Below are 21,177 nucleotides of genomic sequence, written 5' to 3'. Positions count from 1 at the left end.
GCATCTGGACCCCTAATTTGCATATTTCCAACATGGCAACTCCATAAATTACGTTGTGGGTTTGTTTGTTTTTTTTTTCCTCTTTTGGCAAACTCTGTTTCATATTTTTAAGCATTAGAAACACATAGGAATACTCAGATTAATGATTTACATTTAAATCGTATTATATTTTTATTATGCTCTCTAATTTGCATATTACCAATTTGCCCACTATCCCAAAAATTTAATTTACACAGATTGAGTTGTAGGGATGAGCTTTTGTCATGTTGTGACTCCATGTCCAGAGTGCCATTGTATGCCCAGTGAAGTAAGAATCCTGGGTAGTACTCCTCTAACCGTGGGCACACATGCGCACACTCAGAAAAGCATAAATGTAGCCGGCCAATCAGGACGTTTTTCCTTATCTGCTGTGAGGGTCCAAAGGACAGAGGGATGTCGTATGCAGTAAAGCCCTGTGAGGCAAATTGTGATTTGTGATATTGGGCTTTATAAATAAAATTGATTGATTGATTGATTGATTAAAATACGTGTGGACTCCACAGTATATAAGGAGGCGGATTCCTGCGTCTGACATCCTACACCTTCTTCAGTGAGTGTCGTAGGAGTGACAGGGCCCCTAGGTAGAGGACTCCACCTGGGCAAATAGAACAGGGGTTACAATATCGTAACCTTCATTCGATATCACACATGCTGTGTCTAAAATCACGTACTTCTGTTCTTACACTTGCTATTTTGAGTGCATAAGTGTGTTCACACTGAGAGGTATGGAAAAATGCAGTGCACTATGAGTACCCAGATGGCGCACTCAAAACGGTCAAGAAGTTGAGTGTGGAACGATGGACACTTCTCGCCCTCAATGGTCGCCATCTTGGCTACGTAGTGGAAGGGGAGGGACCACTTTTCAAACTGGAAAAAGCAGCCGAGGACTGTGCGACCGTGAACGTCGCTGCATTGTACAAATACATGTGTTTTTTGCACTAAGCACCACTTTACTTTTGTCGGGTATAAGCCAGCAGTATGTTTGTTGGGTTAATTTAGCAGTCTGTAATGATTTGGTACCACGAACGATAATGCAATTGCTAATGCTAGTTTGCTGATTAGCTAATATGCGGTCGCCATTTCCGGTGAGTGCACAACGGCCGTGTTTGGTTTGAGACAACACTACCCTGTTGAAATTTGTGCACCACGCCAATGAGTACATAGTGCACACAGTATACTGCATATAAGTATACTAACGGAAGTATGTGATTTGAGACACACCAACAGTCTCAGCCCTCTACTAGACTTTTTGGGTACAGTGGATGGAGCCCAATGAGTGAATACCCTGTCACAACATAACATCGAACCAGCCTCAGTGAACCTGATGGCTAAAGGTTCGTCACCGTAGCCTGCCTATGTCTTTATGACCTAAGTAGGGGGCCCAGGCCAAAACAGGTGGTGAGCAACTGGGTGGAGCTGTGGCCTAAATGGTTTTCAGGTGGCGGCCATGTTGGATTTTGCTGCCATGGTCAACAGAATGCCAATCTGCGACGGCCCAATATCCAGATGTCTCCTACATATAGTAAGCTATATATGTACCACCCCATTAGAAGTAGGAAGCAGAGAAGAGAAATCAACACTGGCTGTAAATGTTCAAACCTGACAGGATGCCACAGTGTCGCTCCAGACTTCAGGTTCTTGACCAGGAGACATCCACATATGTACACATGGCATCATGTTAAAATTACCTTCCCGAAATTACCTGTCTGGAACATGTTTCCCATTCTGTATATGTGCCTCCTCATGTGGTTTCTTTGAGCCCTGTCTGTCACACAATCCGGAGGAAGGAAGAGTGTGTTTTTGGAGAGCCACTCTTATGGCATTGCCCAGTGAATTTACAGTATAGCACCCGCTTGTGAAAACAAACATTTCTCGCTAGTTTCAGGAGTTCGGCAAGGAACTCTTAAAAACAGGAAAACTATTTAAGAGCTGTCGTCTGAAAGGTTCCTGTAGATTGGACTATTGTCCCTGCTCAGATTTAAGAGACAGGTTTATGTGTTTCTGCTCTTAACTCTGAGTCTTTTGTTTACTCTTGCAGAGAAACTCTTAAACCAAATTTAACAAGGACACAAACTATTTGTCATCATAGGTTTATTTAAACCTCTGTAGCTTACAGACCCCCTTTTATCTGTCAGCAGTGTGTGTATGAGCATGGCTGCACATCTTTGCATGCATGTGAGTGTGTGTCCTGCTTCAATCCTCAGCTCCCATGCCCTTCGTTGTGTAAACGGTGCCTCGGTGTCAAAGGTCATGGCCGTCCTGTCCCGCGCGTTTCCATGGCGACACTCCATAAAGTGACACGCAGCGCGTGGGGGTGAAGTTGTTGCCACTGAGCTCTACGATGACAAATTAATTTACTTGGCGGAGTTGGGCCTTCTGCCCAAAGCTGAAAGATTAGTGCACCAGTGTGTTCTTAGCTGTTTCCTGAGCTGCACCACATTGTGTTACAGTTCACTTCTCAACACACAACTGAAAGGTTCAAGTTATTCTCAGGATGGATCTGCAGCTCTTAACTTGGTACAGCGTGGCTCCTAAAGACTACAGTATCACAGTTTCAATGCCTTTATCAGAGGTTTCAAAGCTCTTAAATCAGAGCCATAATCACTGGCTTAATGTTGGAGGGAACCATTTTCAATGTACGCCTTCTGTGGCCCAACCCTCCAGAGGGGTCTGGGAGGAATTTCCAGATGCAGAAGCGCAGTTGTGTAGTAAATGTAAGCTATTGAAAGTGAAAGTATTGTGATTGATCATGGATGATTGCAATATAATGCATGCATTTCATGTCATGTACAGGGTCTGTACAGAATGTTTCTGAAGGCATCATTAGGGCTGGATGTTCAGAAACAATATACTCTATTATGACTCAATTGAATATTCTGAAATTTCTTATGGAGTATGATAGGCTACTATGAGATTTAACCATTTTATCATTTTTAAAAACTTTATGACAGTATACTCGATGACTTTTATGACATTGTTACAAGTGACTCTAGTCAGGCATCCTAAACGATGACGTTTTTCAAAATGTTTTCGACATACTATACAATGACTTTTTAAGCATTTTTTTAAATTTAACCCTTATTTAACAAGGAGGTCCCATTGAGATAAAAAATCTCTTTTACAAGAGAAACCTGGCCGAGGTAGCAGCCAATCAAAACACATTTAAAATGCATAGTAGGAGAATGCAGTTTCCCCCAGAACCTGGGGTACATTGAAAAGCAATCACCTGGAGGACCGTAGCTGGTAACTACCAGAGCTGACACACAGGAGGGTGCAGAGGCAGGCTGGACGTTTACTCAATATTGCTTTATAGATAAAAATATACTAGTGCTGCTGTCTGTGAGTGGTCAGTGACGTCCAAGGCACCAAACCATAAAGAATGCAGTGATGAGTAAGGGACTTTGCGTTTGTAATAAAACGTAGAGATTCATGGTATACTGAATTAAGGCTACGTAAAATGGAGGAGGTTGAATGTATATACAATATGTCACTGTAATCAATCACAGACAGAAAGTTTTTTCCTAGCACTGAAAGCCAATCTTCACTTTAAGCTTCCAAACTAGAGTACAAATATGTACTTTAGATGAAAGCTTGTCATTTATCAATATACCAAGGTACTTGTGTGAGGACAATAAACTTTGTTTTCTGAGCAACTAAACTTTTTTTGACACACTATACTTTGACTTTTTTTGACATGCTGTGCTATGACATTTTTAGCAGTTCTTTTGATATACTATACTATGAGGGTTTTCTGCACTTATTTCGACATACAATACTGACTTTTTGTGCGTACTATCCTTTGACTTTTTTTTGCAGCTTTTTTGACATTCTATAATGACTTTTTTGCCATTTCTTCTACATGCTATACTATGACTTTTTCAGCAGTTCTTTCAACATGCTATACCATGATTTTTTGCGACATGCTATACTATGACTTTTTTAACAGTGTTCTGGCATACTATACTGTGACTTTTTTTCGCACTTTTTCAGCATGCCATACTATGACTTTTTTCGACGTACTGTACTATGACTTTTTTAGCAGTTTTCTGACATACTATACTATAGCTTCTTTCGACATGATATACCATGACTTTTTTAGCACTTTTTTCGACATGCTATACTATGACTTTTTCGGCCCATTTTTCGACATACTAAAGTATGAGTTTTTTAGCCCATTTTTCGACATGCTATACTGTGACATTTTCCACATACTATACTTTCACCTTTTTTAGCACTTTTTTCGACATACTATACTATGACTTTTTTTGCACTTTTTCGACATGCTATACTATGACTTTTTTCGACATACTATACTTTGATTTTTTTAGCAATTTTTTCAACATACTATACCATTACTTTTTTAGCCTATTTTCCCACATACTATAGTATGACTTTTTTCGACATGCTATACTGTGACTTTTTTGGCAGTTTTCTTACATGCTATAGTATGACTTTTTTAGCACTTTTTTCGATATAATATACTATGACTATTTTTCGCACGTTTTCAACATGCTATACTATGACTTTTTTCGACATACTATACTATGACTTTTTTAGCAGTTTTCTTACATACTATAGTATGACTTTTTAGCACTTTTTTCCACATACTATACTATGACTTTTTTTGCACTTTTTCAACATGCTATACTATGACTTTTTTCGACATACTATACTATGACTTTTTTTTTGCATTTTTTCGACATGCTATAGTATGACTTTTTTCGACATGCTATACTATGACTTTTTTCGACATACTATACTATGACTTTTTTCGCACTTTTCGACATACTATACTTTGACTTTTTTTTAGCAGTTTTCTTACATACTATAGTATGACTTTTTTAGCACTTTTTTCCGACATATTATACTATTTTTTTTTGCACTTTTTCAACATGCTATACTATGACTTTTTTCGACACAATATTATCACTTTTTTAGCCGTTTTTTCGACATACTATACTATGACTTTTTTCGCACTTTTTCGACATACTATACTTTGACTTTTTTTTAGCAGTTTTTTCGACATACTATACCATTACTTTTTTAGCCCATTTTTCGACATACTATAGTATGACTTTTTTCGACATGCTATACTATGACTTTTTTTGCAGTTTTCTTACATACTATAGTATGACTTTTTTAGCACTTTTTTCAACATACTATACTATGACTTTTTTTTTGCACTTTTTTGACATGCTATACTATGACTTTTTTCAACATACTATACTATGACTTTTTTAGCACTTTTTTCGAGATACTGTACTATGACTTTTTTCGACATGCTATACTATGCCTTTTTTTGCACTTTTTCGACATACTATACTATGGCTTTTTTCAACATGCTATAGTATGACTTTTTCAGCCCTTTTTTCGACATACTATACTATTTCTTCTTTTGACATGCTATACTGTGACCTTTTTTTAGCACTTTTTCGACATGCTATACTATGACTTTTTTTGACATACTATACTTTGACTTTTTTTTGCATTTTTTCGACACCCTATACTATGACTTTTTTAGCACTTTTTTTTGACATACTATACTTTGACTTTTTTAGCAGTTTTTTCGACACTATATTATGACTTTTTTCGTACTTTTTCGACATTCTATACTATGACTTTTTCCACATACTATACTATGACTTTTTTAGCCAATTTTTCGACATGCTATACTATTTCTTTTTTTGACACGCTATACTATGACTTTTTTTTTTAGCACTTTTTCGACATGCTATGCTATGACTTTTTTTTGATTTACTATACTTTGACTTTTTTAGCACTTTTTTGATATACTATACTATGACTTTTTTCGACATGCTATATACTATGACTTTTTTAGCAGTTTTTTCGACATACTATACTTTGACCTTTTGTTGCATTTTTTCAACATACTATACTATGACTTTTTTCGCACTTTTTTGACATGTCATACTATAACCTTTTTCGACATACTATACTATGACTTTTTTAGCAGTTTTTTTGACATACTATGACTTTTTTGAGCCGTTTTTTTGACATACTATACTATTACTTTTTTAGCACTTTATCGACATGCTATACTATGACTTTTTTCGACATACTATACTATAACTTTTTTAGCACTTTATCGATATAGTATACTATTGCTTTTTTTTGACATGCTATACTATGACTTTTTTCGCACTTTTTCAACATACTATAGTATGACTTTTTCCACATACTAAACTATGACTTTTTCACACTTTTTTGACATGCTATACTATGGCTTTTTTCGACATGTTGTACTATGACTTTTTCAGCCCATTTTTCCACAATCTAAACTATGACTTTTTTGACATGCTATACTATGGCTTTTTTCGACATGCTATACCATGACTTTTTCCGACATGCTATACCATGACTTTTTCGGCCCATTTTTCGACATACTATAGTATGACTTTTTTCCACATGCTAAAGTATGACTTTTTTAGCATTTTTTTGACATACTATACCATGACTTTTTTAGCCCATTTTTCGACATATTATACTATTTCTTTTTTTGACACGCTATACTGTGACTTTTTTTAGCACTTTTTCAACATGCTGTACTATGACTTTTTTCAACATGCTATACTATGACTTTTTTTTTTTTTGCATTTTTCGACATACTATAGTATGACTTTTTTCACACTTTTTCGACATACTATATATTTTTTTTGACACCCTATACCATGACTTTTTTTAGCACTTTTTTTCGACATACTATACTTTGACTTTTTTTTTGCATTTTTTCAACATACTATACTATGACTTTTTTTGACACCCTATACCATGACTTTTTTTAGCACTTTTTTGACATGCAATACTATGACTTTTTTTCGACATGCTATACTTTGACTTTTTTTTGCATTTTTTTCAACATACTATACCATGACTTTTTTTAGCACTTTTTTTCAACATACTATACTTTGACTTTTTTTTGCATTTTTTTCAACATACTATACTATGACTTTTTTTGACATGCTATACTATGACCTTTTTCGCACTTTTTCGACATGCCATACTATGACTTTTTTCGACATGCTATGCTATGACTTTTTTAGCAGTTTCTTTGACATACAGTACTTTGAGTTTTTTAGCCCATTTTTCAACATACTATACTATGACACTTTTTTAGCAGTTTTTTCGATATTACTTTTTTTGCACTTTTTTCCCACATACTATACTATGACTTTTTGACATGTTATACTATGACTTTTTTAGCAGATTTTTTGACATACTATACCATTAATATTTTTGCACTTTTTTCGACATACTATACTATGACTTTTTTTTGTACTTTTTTGACACATCACTATGACCTTTTTCGCATTTTTTCGCCACACTATTCTCAGACTTTTTTAGCACTTTTTTTTTGACACACTATACTATGACCTTTTATGATATTTTTATCAAAAAAAAAAAAATTATACTATGCTTTAATTTGGATGTTTAAAAAAAAAAGAGACACAAACTCATTTCCACAAAGTCAGACTTTTAATCACTTTCCACATTCACTTGGATGTAAAATATCAGGCACATGCATGTCATCAATGTCTGTAACAAACAGTATACTTATGGATATCTAGGTCTGCACATATGTGCTTGTTTGCACAGCTTTGGTGAAGGTTGAGGCTCGCTGACTGTTTTGTAGTTCATGATGTCAGAAAGTTTTTATTAGGTCATTGTATTATTTTTATGCTTTCTTTGGAAATAGAGTGGATTTTGTCTTCATAATACAGTCATCTTTTCTTCCTCCAGCGGCTTTGCCCTCAGCCATCCTGACGCTGATGTTCACTCCGTACCAAAGAGGAATCTACTGTGATGATAAGAGTATCAACTATCCCTACAGGAAAGACACCATCTCCCATGGAGGCATGGCTGCAGTCACCATCACCTGCTCCATCGTCATTGTTAGTTTCAACATTTTGTTTATCTAAGTAGTGTTGTTACACAGCAATAAAAAAGATACATTTACCAAATATTTTTTTCCCAAACTACAAGAAAACCCTTCATTATGTCTCCTCTGCCCACTCCACAGATCACCACAGGAGAGGCGTACCTTGTGCACACAAATCGTCTGCACTCCAACTCCCAGTTCAACCAGTACCTGTCAGCTCTCTACAAGGTGGTGGGCACCTTCCTGTTTGGAGCAGCTGTCAGCCAGTCATTGACCGACATAGCCAAGTTTACTATAGGTCGTCCTCGTCCAAACTTCTTAGCCGTGTGTGCCCCGGCCACCTGTAATGGGTACATGCTGCAGATCAACTGTACTGGCTCCCATCGAAATGTGACTGAATCCAGGTGAAACAAACTGCCTCTCACACTGTCTTTAAGAACTGGTGTATTGGCTCTATCATAAACATGCAATTCATTTCTTTGTCACTCCATTATCATATTAATTGAAAATCCAAAAAAAAGAAAAAAAAAAGAAAAGTGAATTTTGCACATAAATTGAGCTTTGTTTCTGTTTTGCTCCTCAGGTTGTCGTTCTACTCCGGCCACTCGTCCTTTGGGATGTACTGCATGCTTTTTCTGTCGGTGAGTTTGTCGTCACCGTTTTTGTTTTGTTTTTCACAAGACTTTTTGTAGCTGTGAAATGTCTGCTTACCAAAGACAACCACAAGTGACTCAAAACAGCAGAGAATGGTCAACTCAGATGCATGACAGATCTTTAGAAACATCATTGTTTGAAGACCACACACTGCACAATGGCCGGAAGTTGACAGAATTAACGGTTTAATCCTTGTCAGGAGTGAGTCACTGAAAGACTTTACAAAGACATTACATTAACAGTTTTAAATATAGCACTGCTCTGTAGCTGAGCTCTGACCTTTCTTTGGAGGCATGTTCACTGAGGGGGCCAAAACAAAATCTCTACTTTAAAAAAATATTTTGAATACCTCATAATTTGTTATTCGCCACAAATAGCACAAATGTCAGGGAATAATCAGAGGTCCTGTAGTTAAATTTAATACCTTTAAGACCTTTATAAGACCCTTTCCATACATTGTAAGATCTTACTGCCACTTTAAGATCTAACATCAGTGGTTATGTTGCACCAGCAACACTCTTTGACTTTCACCACTTAATAGTCTTGGTTTGTGATAAATTGTTAGACCATTGTAATAATGCAATATCATTCAGATGAAAAAAGGTGGGAACAAGGCACAAGAGAATGCTCGAAACACAATCTTGTTCCAAAAAATTTGATAAAAAAAATGTCATAGTATAGTATGGCATAGAAATGTCATTGTATGGCATAAAAAGTTAGTTTTTTTTTTAAAGTCATAGTATAGTATGGTATAAAAATGTCAAAAAATGTCCAAAAAAATGTGATAAAAAAAAATGTCATAGTATAGTATGGCATAGAAATGTCATAGTATAGTATGGCATAGAAATGTCATAGTATACTATGGCATAGAAATGTCATAGTATGGCATAAAAAGTTAGGTTTTTTTTTTAAAGTCATAGTATAGTATGGTATAAAAATGTCATTGTATATTACAGCATAAAAATGTCATAGTATTGTATGGCATAAAAATGTCATGGTACAGTTTGGCACAAAAGACAAAAAATAGCATATTATAACATAAAAAGTCTTAGTACAGTATGGCATAAAAATCTATTTTCAAAAAAGTCGTAGTATGGTATGACATCAGAATGTAATGTCATTATCTAGTGTCCATTTTAGGTATAGACCAAAAATGTTTTTACATGGGACTCCTGCCTCAAAAAATGGCTGATGCATATAAACACCAGAATTCAGAAACAAAAAGGTTAGATTTCTGACATCAAAAAACAAAACAAAAACAATGTGCATTTCTGTGTGCAGCTCTACATCCAGGCCCGAATGCAGGGGAAGTGGACGCGACTGGTTCGACCAACTATCCAGTTCTTCCTGGTGGCATTTGCTGTGTATGTAGCATACACACGTGTGTCTGACTACAAACATCACTGGAGTGACGTGCTGGTGGGGCTGCTGCAGGGAGTTCTCATCGCCGTGCTCACTGTGAGTACAATAATGTGTTTCTGTGTCATTTGTACAGAAGGAAACTGATTTCAAACGTTCAGAGTGGTAAAGGTGGCAGCTGCTTAAAGCCCCCAAGTGCAGGATGTTTCTATGATTTCACAGCATGCTCAGAAAACTCCAAATTGTGAATCTCAAGGCATTTTTTGGTCAACTCCATAAGTCTAAAATTTCCTACTTTAGTAGCAGGAGGCTGCTCTCAATGTTGTGCAGTAATTCCGCCTCACCATTCTGTATAAAGTGAACAAACATGGAATGGAGGAGCCTTGTTTCACCGCTAAGCTGGCAGTGGAGGCAGTAATAGAGCTTCGTCATGTGACTCCTGTTCCCCTTTTTCACCAACATGGGAAAGGTTCTGTTCCGTTTCCCGCACCTAATATTGAACCATTCAGAGCACTCTGACCAAAGAGAAACTGATTTGAAACCTGGAATGTTGGTTACTAGTTGAAACCAAAAAAAGCAGGTTTTTCTTGACATAAAGAGCGAACTGTGACAAAATCAGTGGGTGAAACTGGTGGATACGCGGGGTGATTTGCTAGATAGCACCAAGGTTCCAAGAGTCCTAAAAGGAACCAGTTCAAGAACCGAAACTAATGTGGAAGAAAAGGTACTAGTGGTAAAACTCAGTATACTGCTCTGGTCCAGTGTTTGGCTTAATATCAAACCGATTTGAAAATTCTTACATCAACCTAACACTTGAGAGCTGCAACTATAAAAAGTTTTAATGAGCTTTATGTTTTAGCTTTTGAATCTGTGTTATAACCTGTAACAGACAGAAAAACAGATTAGCATCTTTTTATAAAAGATGACTATTGAACAATGAAAGTAGTAGGGATGCACAGATCTATCGGCCAAACATCGGTATTGACTGATATTCACCTCGTTGACTGCCAATAGCAAATAAGATGACATTCGCCGATGGCAGTGGCTGATGTTTTCTATTGCGTCATATCTGGGTAACATTGGCAGGAGGAGAGCTTGTTCCCTTTAGCTGTTAGCAGACAGTGGCCAGAGCTGACAACGGACGTTTCATTGAGTGACGTTATGATGTGTTCAAGCTCTGTTGGGTAAAAATGATTATTGGTTGAAAGTAAATTATAACATTATCCAGTCCCTCCAGATAATCGCAATCTTGCAATCGCAATAATTAACGCAAACTCAACGAAAGTCCGCAATATTTGCAGGGGCTTGCAATTTTTCAAAAGTCCCACGACTTTTCTGCATTTTTTCCGCATTTTCCGGCTGACTGGAAGTCGTCGCGCATGCGATGTCATTTGAAACGTCATCAAACGCGTCATCAAATTGCGCTAATGGCATTACAGTATGGAGAAACGCTCTGTATTGACATAAGAATTTGCACTGTTTAAATGCATACAATATGTGTTGAATGTATTAAAATGTTATGTTTATAGAAGATGTAGCTTACATGTTGTTTTACAGTCACATTGTCTGGTTTGAGAGCTACAATATTCACTCAGGATTTTTTGCAGCATTATTGGAGTCCATGTTTTGAAACTAATTCAATAAAACTAAAGAGAACTATAAAAAACACTTGCAGCTATTTTTGTAATATTCAGTATGATTATCATAGCAAGTGATTATATGACTTATTTTTTTTGGAGGTAGTAGTTTAAAAAAAGTCAATTTTTTTCCTCCTTTTGTCACTAGCCACAATTTTTGTTTTCAATTTTTAACAAAATTGGCCACAAATTCAAGGTTTTTTTGTCGCAAGATCCTGGAGGGACTGATATTCAGTATGATTATTATAGCAAGTGATTACATGACTTATTTTTTGGAGGTAGTAGTTTAAAAAAAATCTCTTTTTTTCTCCTTTTGTCACTAGCCACAATTTTTGTCATTTGCTGAAATTTCCCACAAAAAAATCACATAAAAATGCGACAATTTTTATTGCAATTTTTGACAAAATTGGCCGCAAATTTGAGGGTGTTTTTTGCGAGAGATCCTGGAGGAACTGGTTATTGTGTTCAAATGAAATCTTGTAAAATGTAGTTTATGGCGAGAAACTTGAATAAATCCAGGAAAAATTAGCGCATGTTTTCAAAAGCAATGTTAAAGATATTAGAGAGGCAATTATGATGATTAAATATAGTTAAAAGGCTTTTGAAGCAGTTAATTTTTTTAAAACATTGTCTTCACATGAAAGGTTATGATAGAGGTTGTTTCATAAATTTGTGTAACTGAATTTGTGCTCATACTCAGATAGTGTAATGAATGTATTTAAAACTGTTCAGGTATTTTTTAATAATGTAGATTTATTTGTTTCCCTGGCACAAAAGGGGAAGTAAATAACATAAATCCAAACAAACGACAAATAATAACCAAAACTGCATGTAGCACTTTGTGTTGCATTCTGTTTGTTTGTAAAGTGCTGTATAAATGAAGTTTGATTGATTGAACAACAAAAAACGTATGACTACACGCACATTATTTTAACTTAAAATACTCATGGACTCTTCTTCTGTTCTTTCAGGTCCGATACGTGTCCGACTTCTTCAAGCAGCGCCCCCCTCGCTGCACACACGCAGACCCACCAGAGATCGAAAACCTTGAACGCAAACCGAACCCGCAGCCTCACAACTCGCAGCACGGAAACCACTACAACTACTCCGGACCTGTATGAGCTCTTCACAGCAGCAGCAGCAGCAGCAGCAGCTACTCTTACTAACCTGGGCCCACATGCTCTCTAACAGCAGCTCCGTTACCAAAGGACCTGTGACCTGTACAGGAAAACGCAGTAACCACTACCTAGAAATCCAGACCAGACCTGCTCCACTCTGAGACGGCTTCCCAACATTTTTACAGCTATAAAAACTCAGAGATTCCCTCGACCTGTTGGAACAGAAGCTCCGCCGTCTGTGTCTTTAAGTTAGGGTGTGTGTGCTGTGAAAATATGTGTGATTGATTGTGATTTTGTGTTCATGTGGAGCGTGTTGTTGTGTTTGAAAGTGTGCAATGATGTATATTTTTATGATGTTTTTGTTTTTCTTCACTCTGTGCTGCATTTGAGAGAAACGTTTCAGATTTGTGGGGGAGAACTGATGCTGTGAGTTTAATGGAAAAGTGAGCAAAGACTGATCGAGATATGTAAATTTAAAAAACACCAGCCAAAGATTTCCATCTGTCCTTGAGTACAGTCACAAAACATCAGAGGCTGAATGTTTTTCACCTTGTTGCAGTCAGAGAAGACTATTTTTACCTACACTGGAGTTAGATTGTATCTGCCTGTTCCAGCCACTTGTCATTTTTATCTGCAGACATCTGTATTTTATGTTTTTAAGATATGCATGTGTAATGGATTGCCGCAACTATATACGTGATTTTGTATAGTGCTAACATTTTTATTTTGTTTATTACTACTGTATCTAATAAATGTGTAGCTTTTTAAGAATGCATTATCACTACTTTACAGTGCAACTTTCTGAGCTGGCAACACCATTCTGAATGTTTCTTCTTTTTTTTTTTATAGACGAACTTCACTTAAATGACAGAAAAGACAAGCTGAGGCAATTTTATCCCATAAACCATCTTTTTTTTTTAGTCTTTAGTGTTGGTAGAAGAACAATCTGGACATCTTCCTTTCCTCTTTATAACATGTGTAACCTAATGTAATCATTTCTTTCCTTCAGCCTGTCGGTTGTTCTGTGTAGTTTTCTCTATAAATATTAGCCAGCATGTCGTCTACGAGTGTTTACTTTTACAGCAAGAAAAAGACATGCAAAGAAGTCTATTTGTGGTAAAGCAAGGAAATACTTTCAATTTTATTTTGTTTGGTTTTCTTTGCTGTGTTCTTGCTGAAACACACTGACACAGGGTTCATGTCTGGACCTGCTGCTGATGGCTGTGGGATTCCTCAGTGCCAAAGGAATGGGGCTGTGCAGCCACGTCAGAGGTGGGTGTTTTTTTAATGTCATCAGTTTTGTTTTTTTTTAAAGTTTAATTGGTTCAAAGTAATCACACTAGCTAGATCAGAGTGTTGTGAATATTTTACTTTCTCGTCATAGGTGTGAGCTTCACAATGGGGGGATTTACTGATATAAATCACTCTGCCACATGCCCCTACTACTATCTAGTTATGAAAATACTTTCGGTTTTATTCAGTCAGGTTTTGAAATATGCACCTCCACCTCAAAATAGCAGAGGTGAACTATTTTTTTTTAATGTATTTTAAGTTTTTAATTTAGCATGAATATCACAACCTATTCCCTCCAAAACAACAAGATCAACAAAGCTCAATATGAAGCCACATCTTACAAAAACAGTGAGCAAAAAAAACCCAATTATTTTGTGACTCTCTTGTCACTAAGGGAGTTTTCACACTTGGTCCTTTTTAGCCCTCTAAGTGGACTCAGAGCGATGACTCAGAATTTTTTGCACATATGTGAACACCAAGAGAACTCAGACCCTTCTGAAGCGAACCGAACCGAACTCAGGTCACCTCAGGAGATGGTCTGAGTTCGGTTTGCCTCAAGTCCATGGTGCGGTTCACTTGTGAAGACAAAACGCTCTGGGTCCACTTTGCCTTTTGCTATTGTATTGTAGCCCTCCAGGCTTGCCATAGACAGATCACACACTATTTGAGTGGGACACATAATAAACACAACGGAACCGACAGCACGACTAGCGGATGAGGAGTACTTTGGTCTGACGATGAAACAACTGCGCTCCTTCAGATACGGAACAAGGAAAACATCAAACAGCAACTGTCCACAATGCACAGAAACACTAAGGTTTTCCTCCAATTCTAAGTTCATAACTGCACTGCAGTGCCACGTCAAAGTAAAAACAAAACTATATCTATATATATTATATATAGGCTATAGTGTGAAGAAAGAGGACTGAGGCCCCATCAGAGCTGAAGTGGACCAGAAAGAGAACTGAGTCCTCTTTTAAATGAACTGACAATGTGAACACAAAAAGATCTGAGTCCTTTTTCTGTATTTTTTCTGATACGCTTTTTGGTGCACTTTAAGGGTGTTTTCACACTTGGTCCTTTTTAAATGAACCGATCTCAGTCCTCTTGAAGTGGACCAAAAAGTGGACCAACAGGAACGGGACTCTTGTTCGTTCTTCATGCATTCACATTGTCAGTTAATTTGAAAGAGGACTCAGTTCTCTCTCTGGTCCACCTCAGCTCTGATGGGGCCTCAGTCCTCTTTCTGTTCACACTATAACCTATATACGATATGTATCAGTGTTTTCCTTGTTCAATATCTAGAGAAGTGCAGGTGTTTCATCATCACACCAAAGTACTCCTCATCCACTGGTCGTTACCTGTGGCCATGATTCCATTGTGTTTATTATGTGCCCCACTGGAATAGCGTTTGATCTGTCTACGGCAAGCCTGGAGGGCTACAATACAATAGCAAAAAGCAAAGCGGACCCGCAGCTTTTTGTGTTCACAAGGCACAGGTTAAGTGAACCGCACTGCGGACTTGAAGCGAACTGGTTCACTTCAAAGGGGGCTGAGCTGTCTTTGAGTGTTCACATTTGGGCAAAAAATGCTGAGTCAACGCTCTGAGTCCTCTTTGAAGGCCAAAAAGGACCAAGTGTGAAAACACCCTAAGAGGACTGAGTTCAGTTTGTTCAAACAGGACTATATGTGCGAACACCCCAAGATATCTCAACCATTGTACCTGGACGTTACTGTTAGCTCACAATGGAGTCAGATCAAAGATTACAGTTGGTCCACAGCTGATAAAGGTTATGTTTCTGTATACTCAATAAAAGGCTGACATTTTTTTTATAAAAGGCATCATATCTGTTTTTCAGGACATAGGTGATATTTATAGAGGCTTACAAATCATCATTTCTGATGTCCACTTTGATGTAGAGAGGGGGAATCTGACGTGCAGGTTAATGCATTACACTGCCTGGAAGAGCTATATCAATACATTTCCTAAAGCTTTGATTTAGTTTCAAGTTTGTAACATTTCCTCTGAGAAAAAAGTCCTGGATCTAATGGAATTGGTGTGTCTATAATTTTAGTGATTCTATCACACAAATTAAACTGGGCATAGTGCCCTCTGCAATGCCACACCTGAAACATACAGCACAGGCCAAAAGTTTGGACACACCTTCTCATTCAATGCGTTTTCTTTATTTTCATGACTATTTACATTGTAGATTCTCACTGAAGGCATCAAAAATATGAATGAACACATGTGGAGTTATGTACTTAACAAAAAAAGGTGAAATAACTGAAAACATGTTTTATATTCTAGTTTCTTCAAAATAGCCACCCTTTGCTCTGATTACTGCTTTGCACACTCTTGGCATTCTCTCCATGAGCTTCAAGAGGTAGTCACCTGAAATGGTTTTCCAACAGTCTTGAAGGAGTTCCCAGAGGTGTTTAGCACTTGTTGGCCCCTTTGCCTTCACTCTGCGGTCCAGCTCACCCCAAACCATCTGGATTGGGTTCAGGTCCGGTGACTGTGGAGGCCAGGTCATCTGCCGCAGCACTCCATCACTCTCCTTCTTGGTCAAATAGCCCTTACACAGCCTGGAGGTGTGTTTGGGGTCATTGTCCTGTTGAAAAATACATGATCGTCCAACTAAACGCAAACCGGATGGGATGGCATGTCGCTGCAGGATGCTGTGGTAGCCATGCTGGTTCAGTGTGCCTTCAATTTTGAATAAATCCCCAACAGTGTCACCAACAAAACACCCCCACACCATCACACCTCCTCCTCCATGCTTCACAGTGGGAACCAGGCATGTGGAATCCATCCGTTCACCTTTTCTGCGTCTCACAAAGACACGGCGGTTGGAACCAAAGATCTCAAATTTGGACTCATCAGACCAAAGCACAGATTTCCACTGGTCTAATGTCCATTCCTTGTGTTTCTTGGCCCAAACAAATCTCTTCTGCTTGTTGCCTCTCCTTAGCAGTGGTTTCCTAGCAGCTATTTGACCATGAAGGCCTGATTGGCGCAGTCTCCTCTTAACAGTTGTTCTAGAGATGGGTCTGCTGCTAGAACTCTGTGTGGCATTCATCTGGTCTCTGATCTGAGCTGCTGTTAACTTGCGATTTCTGAGGCTGGTGACTCGGATGAACTTATCCTCAGAAGCAGAGGTGACTCTTGGTCTTCCTTTCCTGGGTCGGTCCTCATGTGTGCCAGTTTCGTTGTAGCGCTTGATGGTTTTTGCGACTCCACTTGGGGACACATTTAAAGTTTTTGCAATTTTCCGGACTGACTGACCTTCATTTCTTAAAGTAATGATGGCCACTGGTTTTTCTTTAGTTAGCTGATTGGTTCTTGCCATAATATGAATTTTAACAGTTGTCCAATAGGGCTGTCGGCTGTGTATTAACCTGACTTCTGCACAACACAACTGATGGTCCCAACCCCATTGATAAAGCAAGAAATTCCACTAATTAACCCTGATAAGGCACACCTGTGAAGTGGAAACCATTTCAGATGACTACCTCTTGAAGCTCATCGAGAGAATGCCAAGAGCGTGCAAAGCAGTAATCAGAGCAAAGGGTGGCTATTTTGAAGAAACTAGAATATAAAACATGTTTTCAGTTATTTCACCTTTTTTTGTTAAGTACATAACTCCACATGTGTTCATTCATAGTTTTGATGCCTTCAGTGAGAATCTACAATGTAAATAGTCATGAAAATAAAGAAAACGCATTGAATGAGAAGGTGTGTCCAAACTTTTGGCCTGTACTGTATATCGGAAACTGTAGGATTATACAGGTGTAACTTTTGAGGGGTTAGGTACAGTTGATGGAGAAAATTGTAGTTGACTAATCTAAATCTGGGTTTTACAGTGGCAAACAAACTGTTTTCACATAAGCCAGACCATAAATCTTCATCTTAAGTAATATCTAGGTCAGATTTCCACCTCTCTCTTGATTTGTGTACATAATATTAAATCATTAATACATAAATCCTGCTAATAAATTGCCCTGAACCATTGTCACTGTAAAAAAAGTCAAGATGAACTGGATTGAATTTGTGGCACTCACCATCGCCGTTTAGTTTCCTACAAACATGTATGATCTCCCACGAAAATGAGGGCTCCATATACAGCACAAAGAAAGTGTGTGCAGCCAAAACAGGAAGAGGTTCATCCATTTTCCGTAACCGCTTACCCTGTTTGGGGTCCCGGGGGACGAAGCCTATCCCAGCTGACACTGAGCGAGAGGTTGGCTACATCCTGGACAGGTCAGCAGATTATCACATAGCTGACACATAGAGACAGACAATCATTCACAACACTCAAATTCACACCTACGGCAAATTCAGAGTCACCAATTAACCTCACCTGCATGTCTTTGGACTGTGGGAGGAAGCTGGAGTACCCAGAGGAAACCCACAATGACACGGGGAGAACATGCAGACTTGGCACAGAAGGGCTCCCCCACCCCTGGGCTTGAACCAGGAACCCTCTTGCTGTGAAACGACAATGCTAACCACTGCTTCATCATGCTGCCTGTAGTGGCTTCCCCAGCAGCTATGAGTAGCTAACCCCACTTACCAAAGACTATTTATGTAAGTTACTATCCCCAGTAGATCATCCGGTCTACAGTGTAAACTTTGGTAGTTGCTAGGCTCTGAGGCTCGGAGAAAAAGTGATCCAGTAGTCTTGCGACAGAGGCACCAACAATAATACCACTTGAATACATCCGCTTTTTGTTTTTTAAAAACACGAATACTGGCCAATATGTTATCAAAATTTTTAAATGTATGATATCCGTATCGGTCATAAAAATCCACTATTGGTTGGGCTGTTTCCATTTAATCAGGACTTTCTGTCCTGGGGGTTACTCAGTGTTACAAGGACACTGAAAAAAAGGAATGCATTTGTAAATTTACTGTCATGAATATAACAGTTTGATGGAATCTACAATGTATGCAGTCATAACTTAAAAGTTAGAACCACATACACTGCAAAGTTACAACAATAGAGTTCTGTGGGTTGACCTCTGTCTCTGGCGAGCTTGGCGAATTCCATTTTGTTGTACCTCCAAGGTAACATTAAATGATAAGTTTAAGATCTGCTGTATTCCAAATCACATACAAACTTTACTAACTGCAAGACATATGAGCAAGAGGGTCAAAGTTCAAGACGCAACGTTAAGACAAAATAAACTTCATGCAACAGCACGCACTCTGTAAGGGTAGCTGCAGTACGTACTGAAAGTGAAATCTAAATCAGTCATTCCCAACTGGTGGGTCATGGTCGAAGAGTGGGTCACAGGTCCACAAGTGACTTGTAAATGTGTCAAGTTCATAAAAAACAGTCTTTTTAAAGTAAAGTACATCTCTGCCACAGAGTTTTCTGTAACACTTTACTAGAAGGTATCTACATAAGAGTGACATGACACGGTCATAACTATGACATGACACGGCCATGAACCTGTCATGAACATTATGTACATGTCATAAATGTTTATGACTGCTGTCATTGAGTGTCATTTGGGTTTTGTAATGACAAGTTGACATTACATTTGTTTGGGATGTCCTTATTATGACAACTTGACATTAACCAGGATGACATTACCAGAAAATGTCTTTGTCATAACAATAATAATCATTATGTCAACTTGTCATAAACACAAAAAGAGGTGCATTTCTGGTTCATGTCAAGGTGTTATGACAAAGACATCTTCTGGTAATGTCATCCTGGTTAATGTCAAGTTGTCATTATAAGGACATCCTAAACAAATTTAATGTCAACTTGTCATGTCATAGTTATGACAGTGTCATGTCACTCTTATGTAGATACCTTCAAGTAAAGTGTTGCCAAGTTTTTATTTTGAAGTGCCGTTTCCTGCTGTAGAGTGAGTAATGGACTGTTACTTAACAGAGACAGGAAACTAGCTTGACAACATGGCAAAACACACACATGACGCTGAATAAATTAAACTGTGTGGACCTTGAACCAATGACTAAGGAGAAATCTGGACCCTGTGACTGGACCAGCTGGGAACCACTGATCTAAAATTTATGCGATTCAGAAGGCAGAGTTGTTTTTTTATGCACAAAATGTTAACAAGTTTTCATCACCTTTATAGAAATCAAAGGTTTTGATGCATCAAGATGCCTTGATAATGGTTTTACAATCGCATCGTAGCACTCCTGAATCTGAATGCAGTCGTGACGTGCCTTGAGATTCCCATCTTTAAAGCAAAAATGCTGTCCTGAAATCTGTCAAGATGGTTTGCTCCTGACTCATCCGCTGAGATGTTACTAATCTAAAGGGAATTTTTAATTACCCTGTGACTCTCCGTGTTCCTGTTACAGGGATTCATCCCTCAAAACGCTAACTTGTATCTGAGTCAACCCAAGCTGACACCATAAATTGTTCTGTCAAGCCGCAGAGGCGTTGACTATCAAACTAATCGTTTTTTATCAGGCTCCTGAAAGCTACATCTCATGACTCTAAGCTTCAGTGAGTCAGTGATTTGTTGCCCCTGTAATGTTGCCTTTTTGTCCTTCAGATTCCTTCAGTCACCAACCAAAGACAAGTAGCCACTCTCAATCACGTCTTTTATTTGTAAGGCACCAGAGAAGCTTCCTTACTGCTAAAAGGTTGATTCATTCTCATTAGAGTACACAGTTGCTTGTTTACATCTTTGTATTTTTTTTTTCTTTTTTTGCCCCAGGTATCTTAAAATGAGACTGTGTTCATAAACACATTAAACTGTTCTTTTTTTTGTTTGCACAAAAAAAGATAAAACATTTACAAACCTAGAAAACAATGTTAAGTGTTACTGCCTACTGAAAGAATGGGAGAGAGAGAAAACAGGAAAAAACGACATGGTATACAACATTGTGCCTCTCTTTAACTGTAGGCTTGTAATGCACACACACAACACCAAAGTCTTCCATGATACACACACGTTAAAAAGCAGCTTTGAAACATACAAAAATGCTTTAAAAAATATGTATATTGATATATTCATATGTATACAAATTGGCCCTTCACAGCAAAAACAAACACACATACCATTCATATGTCTGAGTTTTGCCAAAGGAGGTTTTCTAACAGAGACTGACGTCAGCATAAAGAGTGCCGATGACTCACTGATCTGTTCTCGCACTCCATACATTAAGGTCAAATCTCCAGGGAGGGAA

The 21,177-nt window shown here is 38.0% G+C and overlaps 1 protein-coding gene across 1 annotated transcript in view; it reads left to right on the top strand.

Moving 5' to 3' along the window:
• The window catches only part of plpp2a (phospholipid phosphatase 2a), a 30,664-nt gene extending 16,057 nt beyond the window's left edge, over positions 1-14,607 (top strand). The window contains exons 2-6 of the mRNA XM_033643490.2: positions 7,798-7,949; positions 8,078-8,340; positions 8,520-8,577; positions 9,872-10,048; positions 12,558-14,607. Of these exons, the coding sequence (XP_033499381.1) occupies positions 7,798-7,949; positions 8,078-8,340; positions 8,520-8,577; positions 9,872-10,048; positions 12,558-12,707 (800 nt within the window). The 3' untranslated portion in view covers positions 12,708-14,607. The remainder of the gene's footprint in view (positions 1-7,797; positions 7,950-8,077; positions 8,341-8,519; positions 8,578-9,871; positions 10,049-12,557) is intronic.
• Positions 14,608-21,177: the final 6,570 nt, after the last annotated feature.

The sequence above is a fragment of the Epinephelus lanceolatus genome, chromosome 15, assembly GCF_041903045.1.
Source record: "Epinephelus lanceolatus isolate andai-2023 chromosome 15, ASM4190304v1, whole genome shotgun sequence".
Classification (NCBI taxonomy): domain Eukaryota; kingdom Metazoa; phylum Chordata; class Actinopteri; order Perciformes; family Serranidae; genus Epinephelus; species Epinephelus lanceolatus.
The sequence above is the reverse complement of the archived record's forward strand: the minus strand, read 5'-3'. Positions and strand labels throughout refer to the sequence as shown.